General features: G+C 31.2%; 3 protein-coding genes across 3 annotated transcripts; 2 read left to right on the plus strand and 1 right to left on the minus strand.

Moving 5' to 3' along the window:
- Positions 1-623: 623 nt before the first annotated feature.
- On the minus strand, positions 624-1,483 carry LOC126773445 (uncharacterized). Its single transcript, XM_050494402.1, has 2 exons — positions 1,150-1,483; positions 624-765 (listed from the first exon to the last, which is right to left on the minus strand). Exons 1-2 carry the CDS (start codon positions 1,447-1,449, stop codon positions 631-633), a joined length of 435 nt encoding a protein of 144 aa, XP_050350359.1. The 5' UTR covers positions 1,450-1,483; the 3' UTR covers positions 624-630.
- A 371-nt stretch (positions 1,484-1,854) lies between these two features.
- Positions 1,855-7,470, plus strand: LOC126773338 (chromatin assembly factor 1 subunit A). The gene is made up of 6 exons (XM_050494201.1): positions 1,855-2,995; positions 3,410-3,650; positions 4,051-4,518; positions 4,937-5,136; positions 5,911-6,072; positions 6,784-7,470. The coding sequence occupies exons 1-6, from the start codon at positions 2,030-2,032 to the stop codon at positions 7,243-7,245; spliced, it is 2,499 nt and encodes an 832-aa protein (XP_050350158.1). The 5' UTR covers positions 1,855-2,029; the 3' UTR covers positions 7,246-7,470.
- Positions 7,471-8,753: 1,283 nt separating this feature from the next.
- LOC126773379 (dual specificity mitogen-activated protein kinase kinase dSOR1) lies at positions 8,754-15,601 on the plus strand. The gene is made up of 8 exons (XM_050494312.1): positions 8,754-9,067; positions 9,794-9,963; positions 10,589-10,864; positions 11,722-11,915; positions 12,720-12,884; positions 13,237-13,404; positions 13,653-13,808; positions 14,673-15,601. Exons 1-7 carry the CDS (start codon positions 8,946-8,948, stop codon positions 13,770-13,772), a joined length of 1,215 nt encoding a protein of 404 aa, XP_050350269.1. The 5' UTR covers positions 8,754-8,945; the 3' UTR covers positions 13,773-13,808; positions 14,673-15,601.
- The last annotated feature ends 7,572 nt before the right edge of the window (positions 15,602-23,173 follow it).

Below are 23,173 nucleotides of genomic sequence, written 5' to 3' on the forward strand. Positions count from 1 at the left end.
TAATTTAAATAAACTTCATGATTGATCTGCTATAAATTAGCGCTTTAAAGCGTTAATTTTAAAATTTGATTAGACTGCATGTCCTTTATATTAAGCCGGAAGTTTATTGTTTATGTATGCATAATATTCAATATTGGGATTCGTGGTTATGTTTGCTATTGGTGCTTCTCCAAAGAGTAAATTAAACTTCCTACGGTTAATGCTTACCTGTGTCGCGCGAACTTAAATTATGTATTTTTAAGAGAAACTCCTTGTTTTGTAATTTTATGACCATCGATGCGTAGTAAATAGTGTGAAAGCGGCGAGAAAAGCGATGAACATATATTTAACACAACGCTTGTTTCAACTCTCTTGCAAACGACATGGTAGTCTACTCAAGACATACAATATCGTGTACTCATTATCGCGTACGTATTTAAAGTTCTAACCTATCCTGCTGTAGTAGCTGGAAGTGGTGACCTCATACTTAATATTTATCTTTACAAAAATATATCATAAATATATAATTTAAGTACTTATATACGTATACTTTGTATAAATTAGGTAACTTAGACAGAAATATAAATACTAAGCATTAATATTTATTCCATAGTAGTTATTAAACAGTAACTTTTTAATCAATTATTGTTGTTATTGTTGAGGTGAAGATGGACAGGGCGAAGCACTTCCTGGAGGAACACGAATCGGATCCGGCACGTTTTCGTAGTAGAAATGGCCATCCCACCACCACGCAGGACCTGGTGTTGGAGCGTAGTTAAAACATATCTAGAAAAATAATATATCTTTTTTTTGATTAAGAATATCTAATGCTTTTAAATATTTGCTAATATATATATATATAATATTCTTATTAAAAGTTTTGTATACATTATTATCTTTAAAAATCACACTATATACCAAGGAAGTATTGGCGAACATTTCTGAATACAAAATAGTACTAAGTACTTTTCTTCAAATAAGTAAGCAAAAACCAAAAAGTGCAGAAGTAATATTATACTTGATATCAGGCGCTTATAAATAAAATTTGTACCTGCGTGAATGAATATAAATGAATACAAGATAAAAATTAGTATATGAACTTAAGACTCGTTTTTTAGTTAAGTTTTATAAGAATTGGTAGTTTATTTCTATTGGGACAACTTCACTTACGGCGTCAGGAGGAATAACCGTAGAAGCAATTTTTTTGACTGGATCTTTTAAAATAGGTGGGCCTTCAGCCACTGGTGCCACAACTGGTGGTAGAACTGAATTAAAAGCATTTCTTTTAAAGTAATATTTTTCAGAATATTTAGAATCGGGTCCCCTTGGTATCTCAGCAGGTGGAATAGTACGTGGAGCTAATAAGGGAGGAAATCGACCATGAAGTGTATGTTTTCTTCCTAATAGAAAGTTTCTAAGTTTTTGCAAGCCGTAAGATACATCTCTAAAGTTATATTTTTTCTTCGACATTCTGATGGCGTAATTCTTTGTTAAAATTTAAAAGTATATTGTATTGTTGTTATTTTTAAAAATGTCAAATTGTTTGTTCCAATGTTACAAGTACAAATTTTTATTTTTAAGAACACACGGCATGCACATGCATAGAAACAAACATATGCGCCCTGTGCATATGATTGTTTCATCTTTATTTTATTTAGAATAATATAGAATAGTGTTTTTTTATTACTTTTATATTCCTAAAATAAGTTATCATGTAATATATAAATTATTTATTACAAATAGTAAACATAATCTATGAATATAATTATTATTATCGTATAGTAAAGTAATAACTTCATCCGAAACTGATTCAAATTTTGAAAGAAAATAAAATAATAAAGAAGCTGTATGGAGCAATACGTTTGCTGCGGGATGGAATACAATAAAAATATATTAAACTCCCGCGCTTTCATGACAGTTTGACAGTAAGTCAAAGTTTTAAGTAAAGGTGCAGAATTTTGCAATGTGATTGTTTTTTTAACACATCAAGATAAATTTAATACACTACAGTTTTGTTTAGCTGTATACGTTTTAATATTAATATTTTAATATGAAGACCCAAAAATCTTCAGACAATGAAGAAGTGACCCCTACTAAAAAAGTTCTAAAACAAGCTCGTTTACCGTTTATGATAATAAGCGATGTTTCACCTAAATCTATTTCTCCTCAATCTCGAAAGCGTAAACTTTCTGTTCCTGAACCTGAACCTATTACAAAAGTCGGCAAGATCAGCAAAGATGATGATTTGGCTCAAGAATTAGTGGTAATTAGTGATGATGATAGTAAAGAAGGTTCACAGGTTACAAAGGTGGATAAGCAATTAAATCCCTATGTAAAATTAGTAGATACTGCCTGGAAGAAAAAGGTGCAAAAAGCCAAGAATGTTAAAAAGAAAAAAAATATCACAAAAAAATCGAAAACCGTAGGCAATACTTCTGTAGCAAATGATGAAAATATTTCTGAGCCCTCAAATGAAAATGGTGACAACAAAAGTGATGTGGTTGAAGAAATGGAAGTTATTGAATCAGAAGAAATACAACAAGAAGCTGAAGAAATAAATAAACAACACACAAAAAATGATAATGACAACACACCTCCAAGTAATGATAATGATAAGGAATGTGAAAAAGATAACATATTTACTGTGGAAGATTCATGTTCAGATGATATTAAAATTCAAAATGAGGAAAATTTAAATAATGATATAGATTGTTCGTCTAGCAAAGATGAAAAAAGTTTGCACTCTAACACAGAAAAGAATGATGGAGCTTCGGAAGAACAAGAAAAAAATATAAAAGAATTAAATGATTCAAGTACAGTAACTCCAAAAAGAAGTCAAAGAAACCAATCTAAAGTAGAAGACAAAAACACTGACAGTTCTATTTTAAGTAACTGTGATGAATCATTCAGTTCAAATCCATCTACACCTAGACGCTCAACAAGAAAAGTATCTCTCACCAATAGCCAAGGTGATATATCATTGAATGAATCAAATACAAAAATAACCCCAAAACAAGTGAGTCATTGTCTTTATTTAAACAGATTTTAACTCTAGGTGACTTTATCTATAAATGTTATTTAGAGAATGATTAGTTAAACAATGCTATGTCCTCATCTTTTGAATGTTAAATCAATGATGTTAGAAGGAGAAAATGTTTAACTAAACACCCGTTAACAAATTTTTATAAGTAAGAGAATTTTTTTTTACAAAGTTGTGACATGCTTATAATTTATTGTGTTATGTCAGAAATAGTGCTTAAGCTTTTATTTAAAGTAATGATCATACCTGTTGGTATCTGTAGGAATTTTAATCTTAAGCCAGTTTCAGAAAAATACGAAAATAAATGATATTTATGGCTTTTATTATTTTTATCGTAATAAAAAAATCTAAAAGTGATAAATATAAAATAATTTATAAAAAATATTTCAGCTCCAAAAGAAATTAGAATCAGTTAAGAAAAAGGAAGAAAGAGAAAAAGAAAAGACTGAAAGGGAAAAAAAGAAACAGCAAGAGAGAGATGAGAGAGCAAGACAAAAACAAGAAAAAGAAGAGCAGAGGAAGAGGGAGAGAGAAGAGAAGGAAGAGGCTAAGAAGAAAGAAAAGGAGGAAAAAGAGGAGCAAAAGAGAAAGGAAAAGGAAGAAAAAGAAAAACAAAAAGAGTTGGAGAAAAGTGAGTGGGTTTGGTTGTTTTTAATATTTTATTAATTGCATAAAAAATGCATTAAGATTAAACCAACTATGGTCTAAAATATATAGATGTTTGACATGGACAAGTATGGTTCACGCATTTTTAATTTTTTTATAAATCTTAGTCAAAGTTATTTTTTATTTATATATTACTAGTTTTCACCCGTGTATAATAAAGGGAAGAAGTTTGGTACTTTACATACATACAATATGTATGTAAAATTTTGTGATAAACAGCTGAGTAGTTACGATGTGAGCATAACAAACGGACTCACTTTCCCATTTATAATATTAGTAAGGATCATAATTAACTAATTGAATTTTACTGCCTAAGTTTTCTTATTTAATTAAAGTATGTCATGAATTATTTGTTATACTATCAGAAATGAGAGAAGAAAAAGAAGAGCAAAAGCGAAAAGAGAAGGAGGAGAAAGAAGAACAAAAAAAGAAAGAAAAAGAGGCTAGAGAAGAGGAGAAGCGGAAAAAACAAGAAGCTCTGGAACAAGAAAAATTAGAACAAGAGCAGAAGAAAAAGAAAGCTGCTGAGGCTTTTGTTAGCTTCTTTGTACCAAAACAAAAGGGCGAAAAGGAACAAGTGACTCTTGGAACAATAAGTAATAAAGATATATTGTCTAGTTTCACAATTAAGTCTGATATGCGTTTAGCACCAACAACAAGAGTCACTCTTGATGAAGAAAGTAGAAAAGCGTTCGATAATTTCTTAGAAGAGCAAAATGTTTCAGAAAGTTCATTGTATATTAAAAGTTTGAAAGCATCCCATAAGCCACTGTGTAATGGAAAGACTTGGCCTTTAAGTGATAAAGATGATGATGATGATGTCATGATTGTTGGTAAGTGATGAAAATTATTAAGTTATACTTACATCTAAAATTATAAAATATTAATTATCCTTTATTTAATGGTTATAAAAATTATTAAAAAGACTACTTAATTAACCTTCAGTAAGCTGAAATAAAACAATCATTATGACTCAAATAAAACATTCATCAGATATTCTACCGCAAAACAGCAGTACTTGGTATTGTTGTGTTCCGGTTTGAAGGGTGAGTGAGCCAGTGTAATTACAGGCACAAGGGACATAACATCTTAGTTCCTAAGGTTGGTAGCGCATTGGTGATGTAAGCGATGGTTTAACATTTCTTACAATGCCAATGTCTAAGGAGTTTGGTGACCACTTACCATCAGGTGTAAATAATACATTGTTTTGTATAAATAAACAAATTATTTATTGTTAATTATTTATTGCAGAAGATGAACTTCTACCAGAAGATGGAGAACTTTTACCAGTAGATGGAGCTGGTGAAACTATAGCTTGTGACATAGTTAAGCGTGAAAAACTTCGACCTAAATTGTTTGCGTTCCACGAGAATAGGCGGCCGCCATATTGGGGTACATGGAGGAAAAAAAGCAAATTTATTAATCCAAGAAATCCATTTAAAACTGATGAGGTATGTAAAAAAGAATACAATTTATGAATTAGATGTTTTAAGACCTTATTTCTCCTTCTGTTATTTTATCAATTGGTAAGAGAATCGAAAGCATAATTAAAACACCGAAAACATGTATTGCTTTAGATTATAAATATGACTTTACAAAACCTAAGGTTAAAATAATTATTTAAACATTAACAGCCTTTGTTATATAGCAACTCCTTAGTTAAATACTAATTAATTTCTTTCTGTCGTTATTGATTTGACATTTAACAGAATAAGATACAGCATAAAATATATTTAACTAATCACCTGCTAAACAATGTTTATAAGGCCATAAATCTTCTTGGATGTGTTGACGTCTTGTCTATGTTTTTTTTTTATAGAATAGTTAGGCGCACAAGCATATGGGCTACGTAATGGTAATTGGTCACCAACGTCCATAGACATTGGCATTATAATATATATATAAGATATGTTAACCAGCCTGTAATTACACTGGCTGCCAGTGTAATTACAGGCTGCTTTCCTTTGCTGCTGTGTTCCGGTTTGAAGGGTGCACTCACCCTTCAAACCGGAACACAGCAATACCATGTACTGCTGTTTTGCGGTAGAATATCTGATGAGTGAGTGGTACCTACCCATATGCATGTATGTGTTTATTTCCAAGCAGTTTCACAATCGCCAGTCAGGATAAAAATTGTAATTGCCTTTTGCTGTTTTTAATTTGAACAAAGCTTTAAACAATGCAAAAAAAGAAAAGTTAAGTTTAATCATTATATTCTATTCCAGAAGCTTTTAGACTATGAAGTCGACAGTGATGAGGAGTGGGAAGAGGAGCAGGAGGGTGAGAGTATAGATGGTAGTGCTGCTGGAAGTGATGATGAACAAGATGCAGATGAATATGAAGTTGACAATGAGGTGTTTGTACCTCATGGTTACTTAAGTGATGAGGTTAGTTTGGAAAATAGTATCTCGTAACAGTTCTCTTTTGATTTTAGTTATTTTCTTTAAATAGTACAATTATTAATTTTGTTGTTACTTCACTGCTAGCACAGTTTCCAAAGATACATTTATCAACTGATAATGATTTTCCCTTGGCACATTCAAATCTCAAATCTTTTACTTTTATAATATTATGTCAAGAGTCATTGTTCAAACAGTAATAGCCTGTGAATGTCCCAATGCAGGTATTTCAACAAACCAGGGGTTGGTGAAATACACATGTGGCAGAATTTCAATGAAATTAGACATATGCCGGTTTCCTCGCAATGTTTTTCTTTATTGTCAAGCACAAGATGAATTATAAACACAAATTAAGCACATGAAAATTCAGTGGTCCTTTACGCATTCTAAGCACTAGGCCATCTCGTTCAAAATTTTTAATTTATTAGTCATTGATCCAAATTTAATATTTTGCAATAAAATGTTTTATCACTACAATGTATATTTCTCAGACTCAAAGACCGATAACTCATTATGGGTTTACATCATTGCCACAACACATTATAGTACACTGTAAAGACAAATAAACTTAAAAGAACCAATCATATTTGGCGCCATATTTATAAGATCGCATTTACGCATCTTTGTTCAAAGTTAGATTGTGGTTCACAGTTATCCGAATGGTTTGTATGTATTATTAAATATGGGTAAAAATTACAGGAAGCAACTATGGACGAAGATGATGTACTTTCCCTTTCGCCTGAAACACAAAAAGCGAGACTGAAGCATTTAGAAGATGAATTTGAGTTTGAAATGAAGAAGCCCATGGAAAAATTAAAACCGAGACTATATGGCTTACTATGGGAGACAACAGATGGTGGCAGGCCAGATAATTGTGCTGATGCCCTATGGAATTATTTCGGTAAATTGTCTATGATAATGAATGATCCAACTCCATTTTTACAACCATCAAGTGAATCAGATGATTCAGATAAGAAAAAAGCTAAGAAGAAAAAGACTGCCGATGGAGATCAAAAAAGTCCTAAAAATGAGAAAAAGAAAAAATCCAAAACAGAAGACAAGGAAATCAAAAAACCTAAAATTGACACTAAAAAACTAACTCAGGACAGTAAGAAGAATCAACCAGGCATTAACACATTTTTAACCAAAAAAAAAACTTGATTGATTGTGAGCTATTTTAATTTCATTGTATTTTGATTACGCTTTTCCATTTTTAATATTATATTTAAGGTAATTACTTGACTATAGTATTCTTTGTAAGTTTAAGATTTTATATCAAATATGCTTATCAATCTTGTACTTTTTTATATAACTCACAGTTGGTATTTTTGTTACAATAAATAATTATTGAATAACCTTAAATGAATGTCTATTCTTACATTATTATACAGTTCCTAGATCTTTAATAAGATCTTTATTCAATTTAATAATTGTTTTATATAACTAAATAAATATTATTTGTTTTATATTCTATTTAATAATTCTTACTGTTCTAATGACTGGACCGGTTACAAGTATATTTTAATATCATAATACTTATAAAATGTGTAAATATAGATATGGAATTAATTTAGACTATTTTAGTTAAATATATATAAAAATTACATATAAATAAACTGTTTTATTTATATAAAAATGATGGCATTTATAAATGAGGAAAAATGTACTTGTGTCAAAACAGATACACAGAAAATTCGTAATCTGTATCTGTAATGTTTAATTTTAGACTTATCAGTCATCATACATCCAATGTTTTTAACGTCTAATCATATCGCGTTTTTATACCTCCATTTTGATTTTAGAAATGTGGATAATATGTTGTGATATGATAAACTGTAAGGGGTTGTGTTAACTTTTAAAGCTCATAATATAGCAAGCGCACAATGCGCGCACTTTTTTTAATTTAAGTTAGCCAGACTTGCGAACCAGCGATATTTAACAAATTTGTTTATAATGGCAGGCGGATGAGCAAATGGGACACCTAACCTGGTAAGTGTTCACCACCGGCCATAGACATCGGCGATGTAAGAAATAATAACCTTCCCTTACATCGCCAATGCGCCACCAATCTGGTTAACTGATTGTGAGATGTAATATCCCTTGTGCCTGTAGTTACACTGAACGCAACAATACTAAGTATTGCTGCTTAGCGGCAGAATATCTAATGGTTGGGTGGTACCCACCCAGAGGGGCCTGCACAAAGCCTACCACCAGGTAAATTAATATAAACATTTAAGATTTTGGCCTAGTAATGTGAAGAGCTCATTTAATTTTTATTCTATTTGACCGAATATACTTTTACTCTTGCATATTTCACTTTAATCGTTTAATGTGGTAATTGTGGTCTGAATATACGATTCGTAAAGTATTTTTTTTTTCTTTCATTTGATAGACATTGCCACTATAAAAATAAGCACGCTATAAAAATAATAATACAAGAATACAAATAACAGCACTAGTCCGGGATCACCCGGAACTGCTATAACTTACTATAAATAACGCCACATACATTTTTGTTTTTGGGATGTATCATGGCCCTAAACAGAAGGGAATGTCTTCGGTATTGTTTGTTTTTGGAAGATTTTACAGTCAATACTATGAATGAGCAAACGAATTGATAAGATCAACTGACATTGACGTTTAAAATGTAAACGTCAAACAATTTCGCACGATTATCCGAGCGAACAAAAACCGTACTACTTTCAACTCTGACGAATTTATATTACATCGGGTGTTTAGTCGAATTAATGTCGTATTTTACATTTTTCTATTGTGTAAAATAAATCATTGAGCGCGTAGTTTTTATAGTGTGTAAGGAATAAGTTAGCCGCTTAAATGCCTTGATAAAACGGTATTTAAAAATGAACAAAATGTCGAAGAATAAATTAAATCTGACCCTCCCACCGGGGTCTATAGACACAGCTCCTGCTATAACACCATCTAATATGACTCCTCAACTTAAATCCGCAACAGCATCATCAGAGTAAGCAAACAGAATATTTTCATATATTAGTTATTTTATAAATTTCATTTACGTAGCCAACCAATTTTTCGTTTTAATTTTTTAATTTTAGGAAATATTTTTTTGCTATTGAATATTATTTATAAACTGAGAAATTTACTTAATTATATTTTAAATTTTGTATAAGTAGGTATTGCAAGAAATACCTTTAAAATTGAACAGGTTTACATATCAGTACTTGATGATAAAATTGCAGGATGTTACTTCTTTATCAAATTGAATTTGTTTTAATTATATGTGTATATATATATATATATATATATATATATATATATATATATTTGCTGCATATGCTTAGCCTACCTGGGTAGGTATATCCCACTCCATAATTATTGTACTGCCAAACATCAATACATTGTATTGCTGTATTCTGGGCTGAAAGATTAGCCAATTTTACAGGCACAAAGAATAACATATATTACTAAGGATAGAAATGCTAACCTGTATTGTCATTGACATAAAAATATTTTGTATTTATATATATCATATATTATTATATAATAAAATATAGTTATACCATACACATTTTTAGTGAGTAAGAAATAGGTTATATAATTATAACTATTTAAATATTATTCTTGAGAATCATGAAGTACCTTTTATGAAGATATAATTTGTCTGCATGTCTGTCTGTTTTTCGTTTTAAGAATTAGAAGGAGAGCTATAATTATTTAATTTCATGTTTAGGCGGCAGGGATTAGCAGGCAAGTCGAAAACAAGCATTGAAGCTCTAACTGAGAGGTTAGAGCAAATTGAAATGGATGACACACAACGACGCAGGATAGAGGTCTTCCTCTGTCAGAAAGAGAAGATTGGAGAACTGAGTGACGATGACTTTGAAAAGTTAGGAGAATTAGGTATGGCATTACAATTATGATACCTAATAGATATATATATATAAATAGATAGATAGTATTTATATTTTATGTTATTCATCATATCAACCTATTAGATACTTTGTAAGCTGTTCATGCAAATTTAAATATATTTTACATATTTATATGGATGTGGAACTACGAATGCTTCTTAATTATATTGGAAGTATATTTTGCGTTTCTTTTACTGGTTCTTGCTTATATTGTGAACTGCTTTACCTGCGGCTTCACTTGCATTATAATTCAGAATTGCTAAATACCAATTTTCATCTTTCTCCATAATGAAGGATTTTCATATAAACTTTTATCCCCTTTATCATTACCTTAGTAGTTAACTTTTTAAAAATCCTTTTTTAGTGCCTTTAATCTACCTTGCAAAAGGAACCTGTATGCAAATTTTCATGGTGCCAGCCACATTGGTTTGGGCTGTCTATGATATGTCAGTCATACAGTTATTATTTTATATATATAGCTAGAAGTTTTGACATTGTCATCAAAACGAAGCTTTCATTTTAAAGAACTTTATTTTGTATTGTATCAAAATAAACATGTAAATACTGATGTATAATTGTGAGTACTTTTTGTATTAAATGTATACATTTTCTAGGTCAAGGAAATGGTGGGGTTGTTATGAAAGTTCGTCACAAGTCCACTGGTCTCATAATGGCGAGGAAACTAATACATTTGGAAGTAAAGCCAGCAATAAAGAAACAGATAATTAGAGAGCTAAAGGTGCTTCACGAGTGTAATTTTGCTCATATAGTGGGATTTTATGGGGCTTTTTACAGTGACGGCGAAATATCAATCTGTATGGAGTACATGGACGGAGGATCATTGGATTTGATATTGAAAAAGGCTGGAAGAATTCCTGAGTCAATTTTAGGCAAGTTGTGTATTGAAAATATTGTATACCTTTTGAATTTTGTGTTAAATACATGTAACAGTATGTTTCGTCAATTGAATAACATGGATTGAAATTTTTCCAATCTTTAAAGGTGTATATCAAAAATTAAAATACAACACTAATATGTTATGTAATAAAATTTATTTATAACATTTCGTCCTTCATTAATTGAAATTTTGACGCATTTTTGCGTAGTCTTTTAGAAATAGTATACATAAAAGTCATGTCGTATTGCGTAGGATACCTGTATTGCTTTTATAAAAGAAGAAAATTGTATAATTATTGAATCTGTTTCGTTTGAAAACGTCGACGAAGTCAAAGACGAATACGATTTTTGAACTCTGGACTGAAAATCAAGAGGTTCACAAGGGGTTCACAAGCGTTACTGAGAATAGGGAACAATTATTTTATTATTGTTTTATATTTTTAATTTATAAATTGCTAAATAATAGTTTATGTATTAGAAATAAATATATAATATATGATCCCGACAAAGTAACAGCAACAGCGTGTGAATGTCCCACTGCTGGATTAAGGCTTCCTTTCCCTTTTTGAAGAGAGTTTTTTGGAGCTTATTCCACCAAGCTCCTCTAACGCGTGTTGGTAGAATATACATGTAGCAAATTTTCAGTGAAATTAGTCACATGCAAGTTGCCTTACGATGTTTTTCGAAATTAATTATAAACATAAAATAAGCACATGAAAATTCAGTGGTGATTGCCCGGGCTTAAACCCACGATCATCGTTTAAGATTCACGCGTTTAACCACTGGGCCGTCTCGGCTTAAAGTATATATATAACGGTAACGGAGCATAAATAATAATTGTAATTTACAGGAACAATAACGTCTGCAGTCCTTAAAGGGTTAAGCTATTTGCGCGATAAGCACGCCATCATGCATCGTGATGTGAAACCGTCCAACATACTCGTGAATAGTAATGGAGAAATAAAGATTTGTGACTTTGGTGTCTCCGGACAGCTAATCGACTCCATGGCTAATTCGTTTGTTGGTACTAGGAGTTATATGTCGGTATGTTTAAATTTTTTTTATATAATTTACAGTATATATATATATATATATTACAATATTTATTATTATATATATTATTATTATTATTTATTACAAAGATAGTACAATATTTATATATATATAAATATTCTACTATCTTTACATGCCTATTTAATTTTTATTGTAATGATTAGTGTTGTTTGCACCTCTTTGAATGTCAATGTTACATCAATTTATTATTATTACTACATCTAATTTGAAATCATGTTGTATTTTAATACAAGCAAGTGTCAGTTGTATCAAGTTGGGTGTGTACAGTGGCAATAAAATATTTTATATTATACATAATAGCATTTACAAAATGCAAGATTATTTAGATTATATGTAGATGATAAACAACCTCGAAGGTCACGACTGTTTAGCCGATTGAACACCAAACCGATTTTGATAAAATGTTGGTATGATTGCTTCATTGCTTAAAGAGTAAGGAAAGACATATGATACTTTATACCGAATACCTGCACCCATCCCACACGCAGCCGAAGATGTCCTATAAAAGCATTTAATTTCGTTTGAATGAATTATATTTTTTTTTTCTTGCTGACTCTCCTCGTATCTGTAGGTATATTCTGTAGCTTTACATTTAATAATGGTATAAGCTAAAACCTTCTCCTCAAAAAGAGGAGAGGAGGCCTTTAGCCCAGCAGTGGGACATTCACAGGCTGTTACGGTATAAGCTAAAACCAGCTCTGGTTAAAAATCATTTACGTTATGATTTACATTATGATATAACATTATTAAAAATAAAACTCGATGATTTTTCAGCCCGAACGTCTCCAAGGCACACACTACTCGGTTCAGTCAGACATCTGGTCGCTCGGACTGTCTTTGGTGGAGATGGCGATTGGAATGTATCCTATACCACCTCCCGACTCTAAGACCCTGGCTGCCATGTTTGGTGGACAGAATGAGGATCATTCGCCTGGTCAAGTGAGTTCTAATACTATGTTTCTAAGTCAAATATAATATTATCATTCATAATCAGATTTTGCCCATATTTGTGCAGGTCGATCAATTTATGTATAACAAGAACAAGAAATTCACTCTTGTCAAGACAATAACAGCTCAGCTATTTATATAATAATATTATATAATAAAACTTCCAAAACACTCTGCATCTTCTGGTATAAGTTTTATGTATATTGGCTTAGTTGTTTTTTCATTATTATTGTATAATAAGTTAAGTCAATTATATATATATATATATAATTAGAGCTAAATCTAAACCATAAAACAAAAAAAAATTGAAAATAAAGTATAATAAATAAAGATACTTCTCTAGGCTCCGAATTCACCACGCCCGATGGCAATATTCGAACTACTCGACTATATAGTTAACGAACCGCCACCCGAATTGCCTCCGGGACTCTTCTCGGACGTGTTTAAGGACTTCGTGGATCGCTGCCTTAAGAAGAACCCGGATGAAAGAGCCGATCTTAAGACGCTTATGGTAAGAGCTTACATTATATTAGTTAATATAAATAAGGAAATAATAGAACGTAAATGAACCAGGAACAGAAATATATATTGTTTTTTTATTATTATTATAGAATAGGAAGGCGGACGAGCATATGGGCCACCTGATGGTAAGTGGTCACCAACGCCCATAGACATTGGCATTGCAAGAAATGTTAACCATTTAGTTTTAATTTAAAATAAGAAAATATGTTAACTAATGTGTACTGATGTTGCTTCCAGAACCACGAGTGGATCCGTCAGGCAGACGCGGAGAAGGCTGACATAGCAGGCTGGGTGTGCAAGACCATGGACCTCATGCCCTCAACGCCCAACTCCAATGTGTCTCCTTTTTCTTCATAAGCTGCAAGAAGTGCATACTTTCATCAGCGAAAAAGGGTGAACTATACTCAAGTTATCTATAAATACAAGATGTTTATTTCATTTCTAACCTTCGGTGTTGTAAGAGGCGCTGAGACTTCATGTTTATAAAACTAAAATCGCACTAACCTGTTCCATTATTTTATGGTACTAGATTATATAAGAAATTGATAGTTTTACGCATTTGCGATACACGTACCTTAGGCGTCGCTCAAGCGGTTTTTAATTTACCGTTAAGATTAAATTAATAAACAATTTCTTGGTGCCTTTATGAGGTTTCTTTGTTTCCGGTCATAATTATTAGTATTTCCTTATTAAAAGACGTGGATACAGCCATTTCATTTGCAACTTTCAAGCTGGCTGTTACTGAGGAAGGTAATGTAATTTTATTTTGGGTAATGTATCTTAGTATGAACTAAGATAAATATTTAGTTTCAATATAATGAGCTAAATGAGTGTATACTAACTCACTTGTGTGTAAGAACTAAAGGTGTCGAGGACTCATGAATGGGTGTTGGAATCTGATAAGCTGGGAGAAATCAAAGTCTACATATAAAAGCTGTATAAACTTTAGCATCCAGAAGTGAAATTGATTTTAAAATACCTCGAATTTGTCTTTTTAAAAATAGAACACCAAATATTGTATTATTTGGTATTGTATTGGTATAAATAACTCACTGAATTACTTTTAAAAATTTAAATCACACAATTGAATGAATTCAATAAATCACAAGTCACGCCAATAATTAATTAAATACCTCTCTGGGCACCAACAAAATTAACAATGTCGTTGTAGAGATTAAAGAATCTCCTAACTATATATACATATGTATTGTATCCCATGGTACTGTACCCGGCTTAATATATATTTCTCAACTGCAGGTCAAAACATTTCCCAAGACAGAGCAGGCGAGACAATCAGTGAGGACGCTGGCGCAGAGGAATAGCGCGAGACCACGTGACCGGAACAGTATGTCAACTCTAGCCATTACCCACCTTACCCGACACCGTAGAGACGTGACTTCACCGAATCGAGATGATGATTTCTTATATGTGTTATTCCTTCAATTCGTACAACTTCGACTTTGGTAGGGTTATCTTGAAGATGTCAAGGCAACTCCGTCAAAGATCGACATTGTATTATGTATTTGTATGATGAAAATTTTGTGTGAAAAGTTGAATATGTGTTTTTAAATCGTGTTATTGTATTTCAAAGTACAGTTGTATGTAATATGACGAAATAATTTATGTATAGTTTTGATAAAGTATTCGTATATATATTTGTTCACGTCTCTATTATCGTAATTCCTATAGAAAATCAATAATTATCCTTCGGAAAAATTGCGATTAAACTATAAAAGTGAAAATACAGTTTTAGCTGTTGGCTAATTAAGGTGTTTTGTAGTTTAAATAACACAGGGTTCGATTTTTAATCTGTAGACACATTGGCGCATCAACGTTTCCTTATCATATACGAGTTATATGATATAACGAAATATCATTGCGATGTGTGTGACAGTGTCTGAGATAGGTGTGACAAAACATAGTGCATTCGGGAATGAACTAATCGAGGGGTTTTGAAAACTACTAATCGATTAATGGTCAAGTAGAGTTGATTTCACTAGTCGCAAGTCGAAAAAAAATGTTAGTAGTGTTTTGACATATTTTTCTTTGCTGAAAGTGCGTAATTCATGTCAGCTGATACTTGTTGTTTAAATAGTTAAAAGATGCCATCCGCATCGGAGCGTTGGAATACTCAAATGGCTGCGTTCACGCCCAGGCATGGGAGCGTTCCAAGACTCGACTAAAAATATATATATCATCTTGTAACCTGTAAAATAGAAAACATTTTTAGAATACACGAAAAAAAAAATATAAAAAACAAAAAATAAAATTTGTAGATATCGGTTTTAATTCTATATTTGACGTGATGCACTTATCCGTTTGGTTTGTTTTGTTATGCGCTTTGTTTTAGTGGACCCGCCTTTTACCTTACAGCACTTAGATTAGGCATACGCTACAGTATAGATGGCGCTGAACGGAATTAATAGGAGTACGTTCTTCATAATCCTATCATTTTCGTGAAATATTAGCGCTTTCATACCATTGTCGTTGTTTATGATATTGATAATGCACCTTATCCCCGCATGTTTAGGACGTTTTTCGCTTGGTGGTCGCTATTTTTTGCCCGGTCTTCCTGTTTAGAGCATTTATAGTTTTCTTGTGATATTTTACGTATATGCATGCTAGTTTGTGAAGTGTTTTGGCTTTTCACTAAGCATTTAATAAATTTTGACGCTGCAACAGATATTTTGTAAGTATAAGTGATTAGTTTTATTTTATCAACTATGTATGTTGTATGATAACGTTTCTTATACGATATTTTGTGAACTATTTATTGATCTTGTTGGTTGGTCTTATTCAATACCATTATGTATAAATATATACATAACTTTATAAGTTCAATGATATTTTTTTTGTAATTTGCAGTTTTTTTACAATGTTACATACTATTAACCAAAATAACCCAATAATGGGTTTAGAAAACTTAAAAAGTTTAAATGATTTTATTACTAATTACAAGTTGATAATGTTTTTGTGATTAATTTTAATGTATATTATGATCACATAAAATGTAAGTATAATTTTAACATTATTCGGCCTTTGTTAATTTAGCCTCTACTTAGCTTATATGTTAAATTAATAATTATAAAAATGCATTTATAAAAATATATAAGCGAAAGTATAAGTAAATGTTTTGATAATCGTCAGAAATAATGTTAATTTAAATAATTAAATGGTTCTTATGGTAATGAATTTTCTAGAAAATTCTACTTTAATGTGATGTAACATATATTATCGAAATTATAACTTATATTTTCATAAACATTTAGGTTAATATTCAGAAGACTTTAACTACTGTTCGGTAATAGATGATTTTAATAATTCAAATTGTTTTAAGGATTTAATTTTATAAGTAGAAAATTCGATTTGGATATAAATTTATATCGTTGTTTATGCGAGCTGTGGATTATTTTTTATATTTTCATATGAAAAAAAAAATGTATATGGCACGGTGTTAGATTTAAATAATATTTAATGAGTACATTATGCCATCCGTAGACACAAAAGTTTTAAAAGACAAACCACAAAGTTATTTGATCTTACAACTTTTATAGTCTGTTTCAAAAGAATTTGCACAAAAAATAAATAATATCAGTTATGAATGTTATTTTGACATCTATTAGATTTTCTACAGATTGTGTTGATATATACTATACTTGCTCGATAAAAAAAAATATAGTTATCAACTATATTGAATTTATCTCTGTATGTACTTGCTCTGAGTCTTAAAAAAAACATCTTCAAAGTTTAATTCTATATAAAATAGTATGCTTACTAAAATTACGGATATTTTCCTAATGGCTTGGCATCATAAATAAAATTAAATGTTGAATTATCGAGATATTTCTCTGCTTTGTAATATGAACACGTTTGTTATTAAATTATCGAACACAAAACACCAACGATTCTTAAAAAATTTGAAGTAAAGAACATTTTTTGTTTAAATATTTGTATTGCTAATTTCAATTTATATAATGATAATTGTACATGTATTATTTGGATTACGTACATGGCCTAGCTTATGCTATACAAGAAATATTATTAAAAATTATCGTACTGCGATATGTTATCATTTTTCTATTAAAATTGTATATGATCATTAGATCTATCTTAATATCACTGATCGTCGATTCTTGCTAAATTTATGAGGACATTTTAAACTTCGATCTTTATATTCTAAATTTGAACTGTATTATTTTTAATTAGCTTCTTTATTAGGTTAGTTCTGTATAAATAAATGTTAATCGAAAAAAAAAGGTTTTATTATATTTCCCGATCATACAAACATGTGACCTTTAAATAAATAAAATCACAGTAATATCTCACAAACACTATACTGGCTGACAATATTGAGCTCCAAGGAGTCACTATTTCATCCAACGCCCATTTTGGAATCCATCGACCCTAAAGCTGAAATCGCTAAAAATCTTGGCTAAATAAGTTCAAAAGGTATTTCACACCAAAACAGCTTTAAACTTTATATCAAAGAGGTCCGTTTATGTATGGAGTCCTGCAGTTACTTGGGTCAGCCAAAGAACTGCATGAACCGAGAAATGTGGTCGGTGGGTCGTGGCACTAGAAGACTTAACAATGCATTGCTTATTCAAGTTAATTTCCACAGCTTGGAACAGCAACCCAATGTAAAGTGCCTGCTGGTCTGTTTCTTGTAGTGCACATGAGCTTTATGACTTGATACCTCCTTCCCCCGTCCATTACCTCCTTCCATCTGACAATAAGGTACCGTGGACTGCATCAGTGATTCAGTACTTATGGTCAGGTGTCACTGTAGTGAGGCCATTGTAAAAATGTGTGTGCTTGATGCAAGTGAGCCGATATGGCCTAGTGGTTAGAACGCGTGAATCTTAACCGATGATCGTGGGTTTAAACCCGGGCAAACACCACTGCATTTTCATGTGCTAAATTTGTGTTTATAATTCATCTCGTGCTTGACGGTGAAGGAAAACATCGCGAGGAAACCTGCATGTGTCTAATTTCATTGAAATTCTGCCACATGTGTATTCTACCAACACGCATTGGAGCAGCGTGGTGGAATAAGCTCCAAACCTTTTCCTGAAAAAGGGAGAGGAGGCCTTAGCCCAGCAGTGAGACATTAACAGGCTGTTACTGTTACTGTATTAGTTTACAACACGAATAAAAAAAAACATTTTGACCTGCTTTTTAGAGATGATATTTAATACAGCGCATTTGCGTTGTGTGTTGTACTGACACAGTTTACCGGCGAATAAATCGCTTGACTCGATACTGATTGTATTATGTGTGTATACAATTTCAAAGCTAATTTGTGTTTTGAAACTGCAAGTGACATGGTTTCCAATAGCTTTTCGGTTTATATTTCTATATAATCAAATTAAGGTGAAAAAACTAAAGCAGACAAACAAGAAAAGTTGTGAAAACTGTACACTGGATAAGGTTAAGTGAGAAATAGTTTCACTGTACCCGGACTTGCACAAAACACTACCACCAAGTGTGTTAGATGTGTTTTTTTAAAAGGGTAAAGTTATCAATCAATCAATCAACAGCCAATCGTTGTCCACTGCTGAACATAGGCCTCTTCCAAGGTGCGCCAAAGATCCCTGTCCTCCGCCTTCCGCATCCAGTTGGTGCCCGCCACCTTCTTAAGGTCGTCGGTCCAAGTTATCACGTAACGCAAAATCATATATAAACAATAGTAAAAGCTGTTCGCTAATTGTTGTGTATTTCGAATACGTATAAAATAAAAGTCTATTATTTTGAACAAAAAGAAGTAGATAGGCATAGTGGCTAACGCATGCGACTCTGAAGAATTAATTGCAGTTATTCAAGTTTTCCCAAGAAAATAAAGCTATTGCGAACAGACTGGTATTATACATTAAAGAAGTTGCCATGACTACGCGTTAACGTCAAATGACGTGTCGATTTTCTATTAAATGAATTTAGTCCAGACTTCGGTCACATAAAGGCGTCGCCTGCGTTGAGTACTTTTAATTTGTAAAAAAATGCCAAAAAGCATAAATTGTTATGTAATAATTGTTATGTTTGATGGTTGAGTGAGCCAGTGTAACTACAGGCACAAGGGGCATAAAATCTTAGTTCTCAACGTTGGTGCACTGGCGATGTAGAGAATGGTTAATATTTCATACATCGGCAATATCTATAGGTGGTTGTAACCACTTACCATTAGATGGCCCATTTGCCCGTCAAACGAAGTATTTAAAAAAAAAGTACGACGCAGACATCCCAGCCCTGCATCATCACGCGACGTAAATGTAAAAAGTTAAGCTCTACTAAATCAATCTCATGGTACTATTCTGCCGACATTGTTTATTACGACCTGGGTGGTTTGTTTTCGTTAGCAGAAGCAGACACTATGCTTACTGATTGTCATCACGGCTGATTATTGATGACTTGTATTATTACTTTGTTTACCAATACATGTTGTTTTGTATTTGTACTCACACACATACATATATGTGTACCTTCAAATATCACTAATGTCGGGTTCGAAAATGAAAGCGTTGCAAGAAAAACCTACATGTTTCGGGAGTAATGTGTATAATAATACATTGTTTGTTAGAAGCTGTTTGTTAATACTCACGACCTATTTAAAGTTTCGAGTTTTCTCAATAAGTTAAGAAGTTTACAGCGAACTCAGCCATTCGAACTTGGACGTTAGGAGGCCTATTGAAATAACTTGAGTAGGGTTCATTAGCTATTATTCGAAACGTCTTTGTTGTTGTATTGCCTCGAATTTTCTGCGTCGTTATAAATTTTACAGAATACAAAGGTGCTTAGAGAAGTTTAATGATGAACCACTCTTAAATGTACCAAAATGTTTTTGCCATTCGGATTTTTTAAAATGATTTAGTGATCCTAATCTTTACTAATATTATAAATACGATAGTTAGTTTGTTTTTTACGCTTTTTCGTGTTAACCGATCACCATGAAATTTTGCACACACATTGTCAGGGGTACAAAAAGAACACCTGACCGAAGCTAGCCTTGTGATAGCTTTAGACATGTAAAATACGTATAATAATTATATTAATGCTAGGTGCATTAATATAATCCCACTATTTTTACAACTTATCCATAACAATGCTCGTACACATAATACTCCTAGGCTATACAGGAGCTTCCATTAATGGTACGAAGCTAAGGGATTAACAGTACACGCCAGACTTACTGCAGTAGAATTCCATTTTTAACTGATTACAATAAATATTATTCGACAACGCTTTTCATAAATGTCTGATATCAATTATTTAAGCTGTGTATATTTATAGAGTTTTTGCGAATTCACTAGTATTTTTTTTAACAATTTGGATAGAAATGGACTGAATAATTAAAAAGAACTCAATTTGGTATTTTATGAAGAGGTGTTTTTTTAGGTACTACGAAACTGTTTGAAGTCGGTGTCAAACCCAAGGAATGTAAATTTATGTTCAAATTATATAAACAGGCAAAGGTTAATAATGGACACCTTTGGTTTCGTCAATTTTAAAAGAAAAAAAATCATTTATTATATTTCATGTATTCTATAATATGAACAGATATATTTTTAAGTCGGGTAATATGTTAAAATCAAAGTGTATTCAGATTCATTCTTAGGTTCGTTTAATTTTGTGAATCAATTTCATATATATTTTCATGTAGGTACTCTTATATATCGTAACTCGAAATTGTGGACAAAAGTTACTTTATTTAATGAAATAGATAACTATAAAAAGTCATACATGTTGTAAATTTTATTACATACATTAAATGATAACTTCATCATTTAATATTAAATATAATCCATTTCTTCTGTGAATTGCTAGTAAGACAGGAAATAATATTTCTATTAGCTTTTCGAGACGTGTTATTCACATCATAGAAAACAGCTTTTAATTCTTTTACGATGTTATATCAAAATCTATAAACTTTATCCTTGTCGAAGGGTTTCATATCGGAAAAATGTTTTTAACATTTTATAGAACCATATGTCCCATGGACTGACCGTTAAATGTTCATCTTAACATCGTTTAGTTACATCGGCAGCAGGTGCACTGTCTTGTTAAACTGAATAAGTATTTTTACTTCGCTTAAAGGAATAATGCCATCTAATAATTCTGCGACCGTAATTAATTGATACTTTTCACTACCTATATAATATTATATTGTGAATAGTGAAGTTCTTATTTATTAACACACCAGCAATATAAATAAAATTGCTCGATTGCATCTTATCTTACTATTAGAGAAACTATTTCTTAACGGTCACGCATAAAAACTTATTTTGTGGTTTTTATCGTTGAGAAGTACCTATTGCTGGTACAATGCTTCGTTTTTATGTAACAATTTTATCTATTTTTACAGTTTTCTTATTCCTATCTACAACTTTATATACTTTTCGCAATTATTTTCTTTCGCACATACCTAATACTTCTGTGTATTAACTCATTAACGGTTCTTAACCTTATAATTTGGTTTATAACCACCCCTTAACTCATTTTTTTATTAAAGTATAAAATATATTACTATGAAGAATCTTACAGTTGTTTTACCTAATGGTGATATGCCTTTCAACTTTGATACAATAAATTGACGATAACAAAAGAAAGTTTAAACGAAAGATACCTTAAATGGTTTAAATCGCAAATTATTTGAATTATAGTGTTTTAAAATCTTATTCCGAGTGAGCGTGAGTAGCAAGGAGGTTCTTAATTTGTCTGCAAAAAGCCTTTTTGGATTGGAAACGTTTTCTTTATTTGGATTTCATATTTTGTCATACTACACAACATGAATGCTTAAAAATATTAAAGAAAGAACGCACTCTTAACTTCACTTATTCACTTCACTTCACACTTAACTAGCTATTTAAATAATTGTATGAATTAATTTTTTTTTAATTGTAGCTACTTAAAAACGGTTACGTTAAATAATTAGGCAAATTTGATTCCAAAAATAAAAATAATTCTAAATAATATTACAACACAATATATTATGTATGTAAATTAGGTAGTATATAACCAATCTAAATTATTTTAAATTAGAAATAGTATAATTTACTTAATTGTGCTTTTGATTTTATAGTAATAATAATAAATATTTGTATATCCATACAAAATACAAATGAACCTGGAATGATAAAGGCTCGATTTCTTTATCAATTCTACTGGGGGTTGCTACGATTTTTTCATGCTTTTTACATAATATCTGATAAGGAAATAGTGAATACAACATAATACTTACATTATTACACACATACTTTTTTTACATTAATTACGAAAACACGCAATAAATTTTAAAACAAAACATAAAAAAAGCAATTAAATTTTTTAAGGAATTTCATATCAATAAATTTATAAGAAACTATTTTATAAGGGGAGGGATTATAAGGGATATAGGGATCATTTAATGATCCCATTTTAAATTGTATTAATATTTAACTGTATTTATTACAATTATACCAAAAGAAGATCGAAATATATAAAACTTACAATTGGATTTTAATGCGTGCAAAAAACGAAGTCCTATTTAAGTGATAAGAAGGAACGAATAGAGTTGTCAGGAACGCGATGCGAGACAAGTATAAGTAGGTCAATCGATATTCCACATCCCTCTGAGATTATGATTAAAATAGCAATAAGTATTGACAATTGACGTTAAACAAATGTGACATTTGTTTAACGTTCAGTAAGACAATCGCTAGCTGTCTTCAAATATTTTTTAAAATTTTTAATTTAATTATGTCATTAATACACACGTAACTATGTAA

This window comes from Nymphalis io, chromosome 14 (genome assembly GCF_905147045.1).
Source record: "Nymphalis io chromosome 14, ilAglIoxx1.1, whole genome shotgun sequence".
In the NCBI taxonomy this organism is placed as follows: Eukaryota; Metazoa; Arthropoda; class Insecta; order Lepidoptera; family Nymphalidae; genus Nymphalis; species Nymphalis io.

Coding starts and splice junctions, on each gene's coding strand:
- LOC126773445 (XM_050494402.1), bottom strand. CDS start 1,449: ATGTCGAAGAAAAAATATAACTTTAGAGATGTATCTTACGGCTTGCAA. Junction 766..1,149: donor CGGTTATTCCTCCTGACGCC/GTAAGTGAAGTT, acceptor TTATTTTTCTAG/ATATGTTTTAACTACGCTCC.
- LOC126773338 (XM_050494201.1), top strand. CDS start 2,030: ATGAAGACCCAAAAATCTTCAGACAATGAAGAAGTGACCCCTACTAAA. Junction 3,651..4,050: donor ACAAAAAGAGTTGGAGAAAA/GTGAGTGGGTTT, acceptor TTATACTATCAG/AAATGAGAGAAGAAAAAGAA. Junction 5,137..5,910: donor ATCCATTTAAAACTGATGAG/GTATGTAAAAAA, acceptor ATTCTATTCCAG/AAGCTTTTAGACTATGAAGT.
- LOC126773379 (XM_050494312.1), top strand. CDS start 8,946: ATGAACAAAATGTCGAAGAATAAATTAAATCTGACCCTCCCACCGGGG. Junction 9,964..10,588: donor TGAAAAGTTAGGAGAATTAG/GTATGGCATTAC, acceptor TACATTTTCTAG/GTCAAGGAAATGGTGGGGTT. Junction 13,405..13,652: donor CCGATCTTAAGACGCTTATG/GTAAGAGCTTAC, acceptor TGTTGCTTCCAG/AACCACGAGTGGATCCGTCA.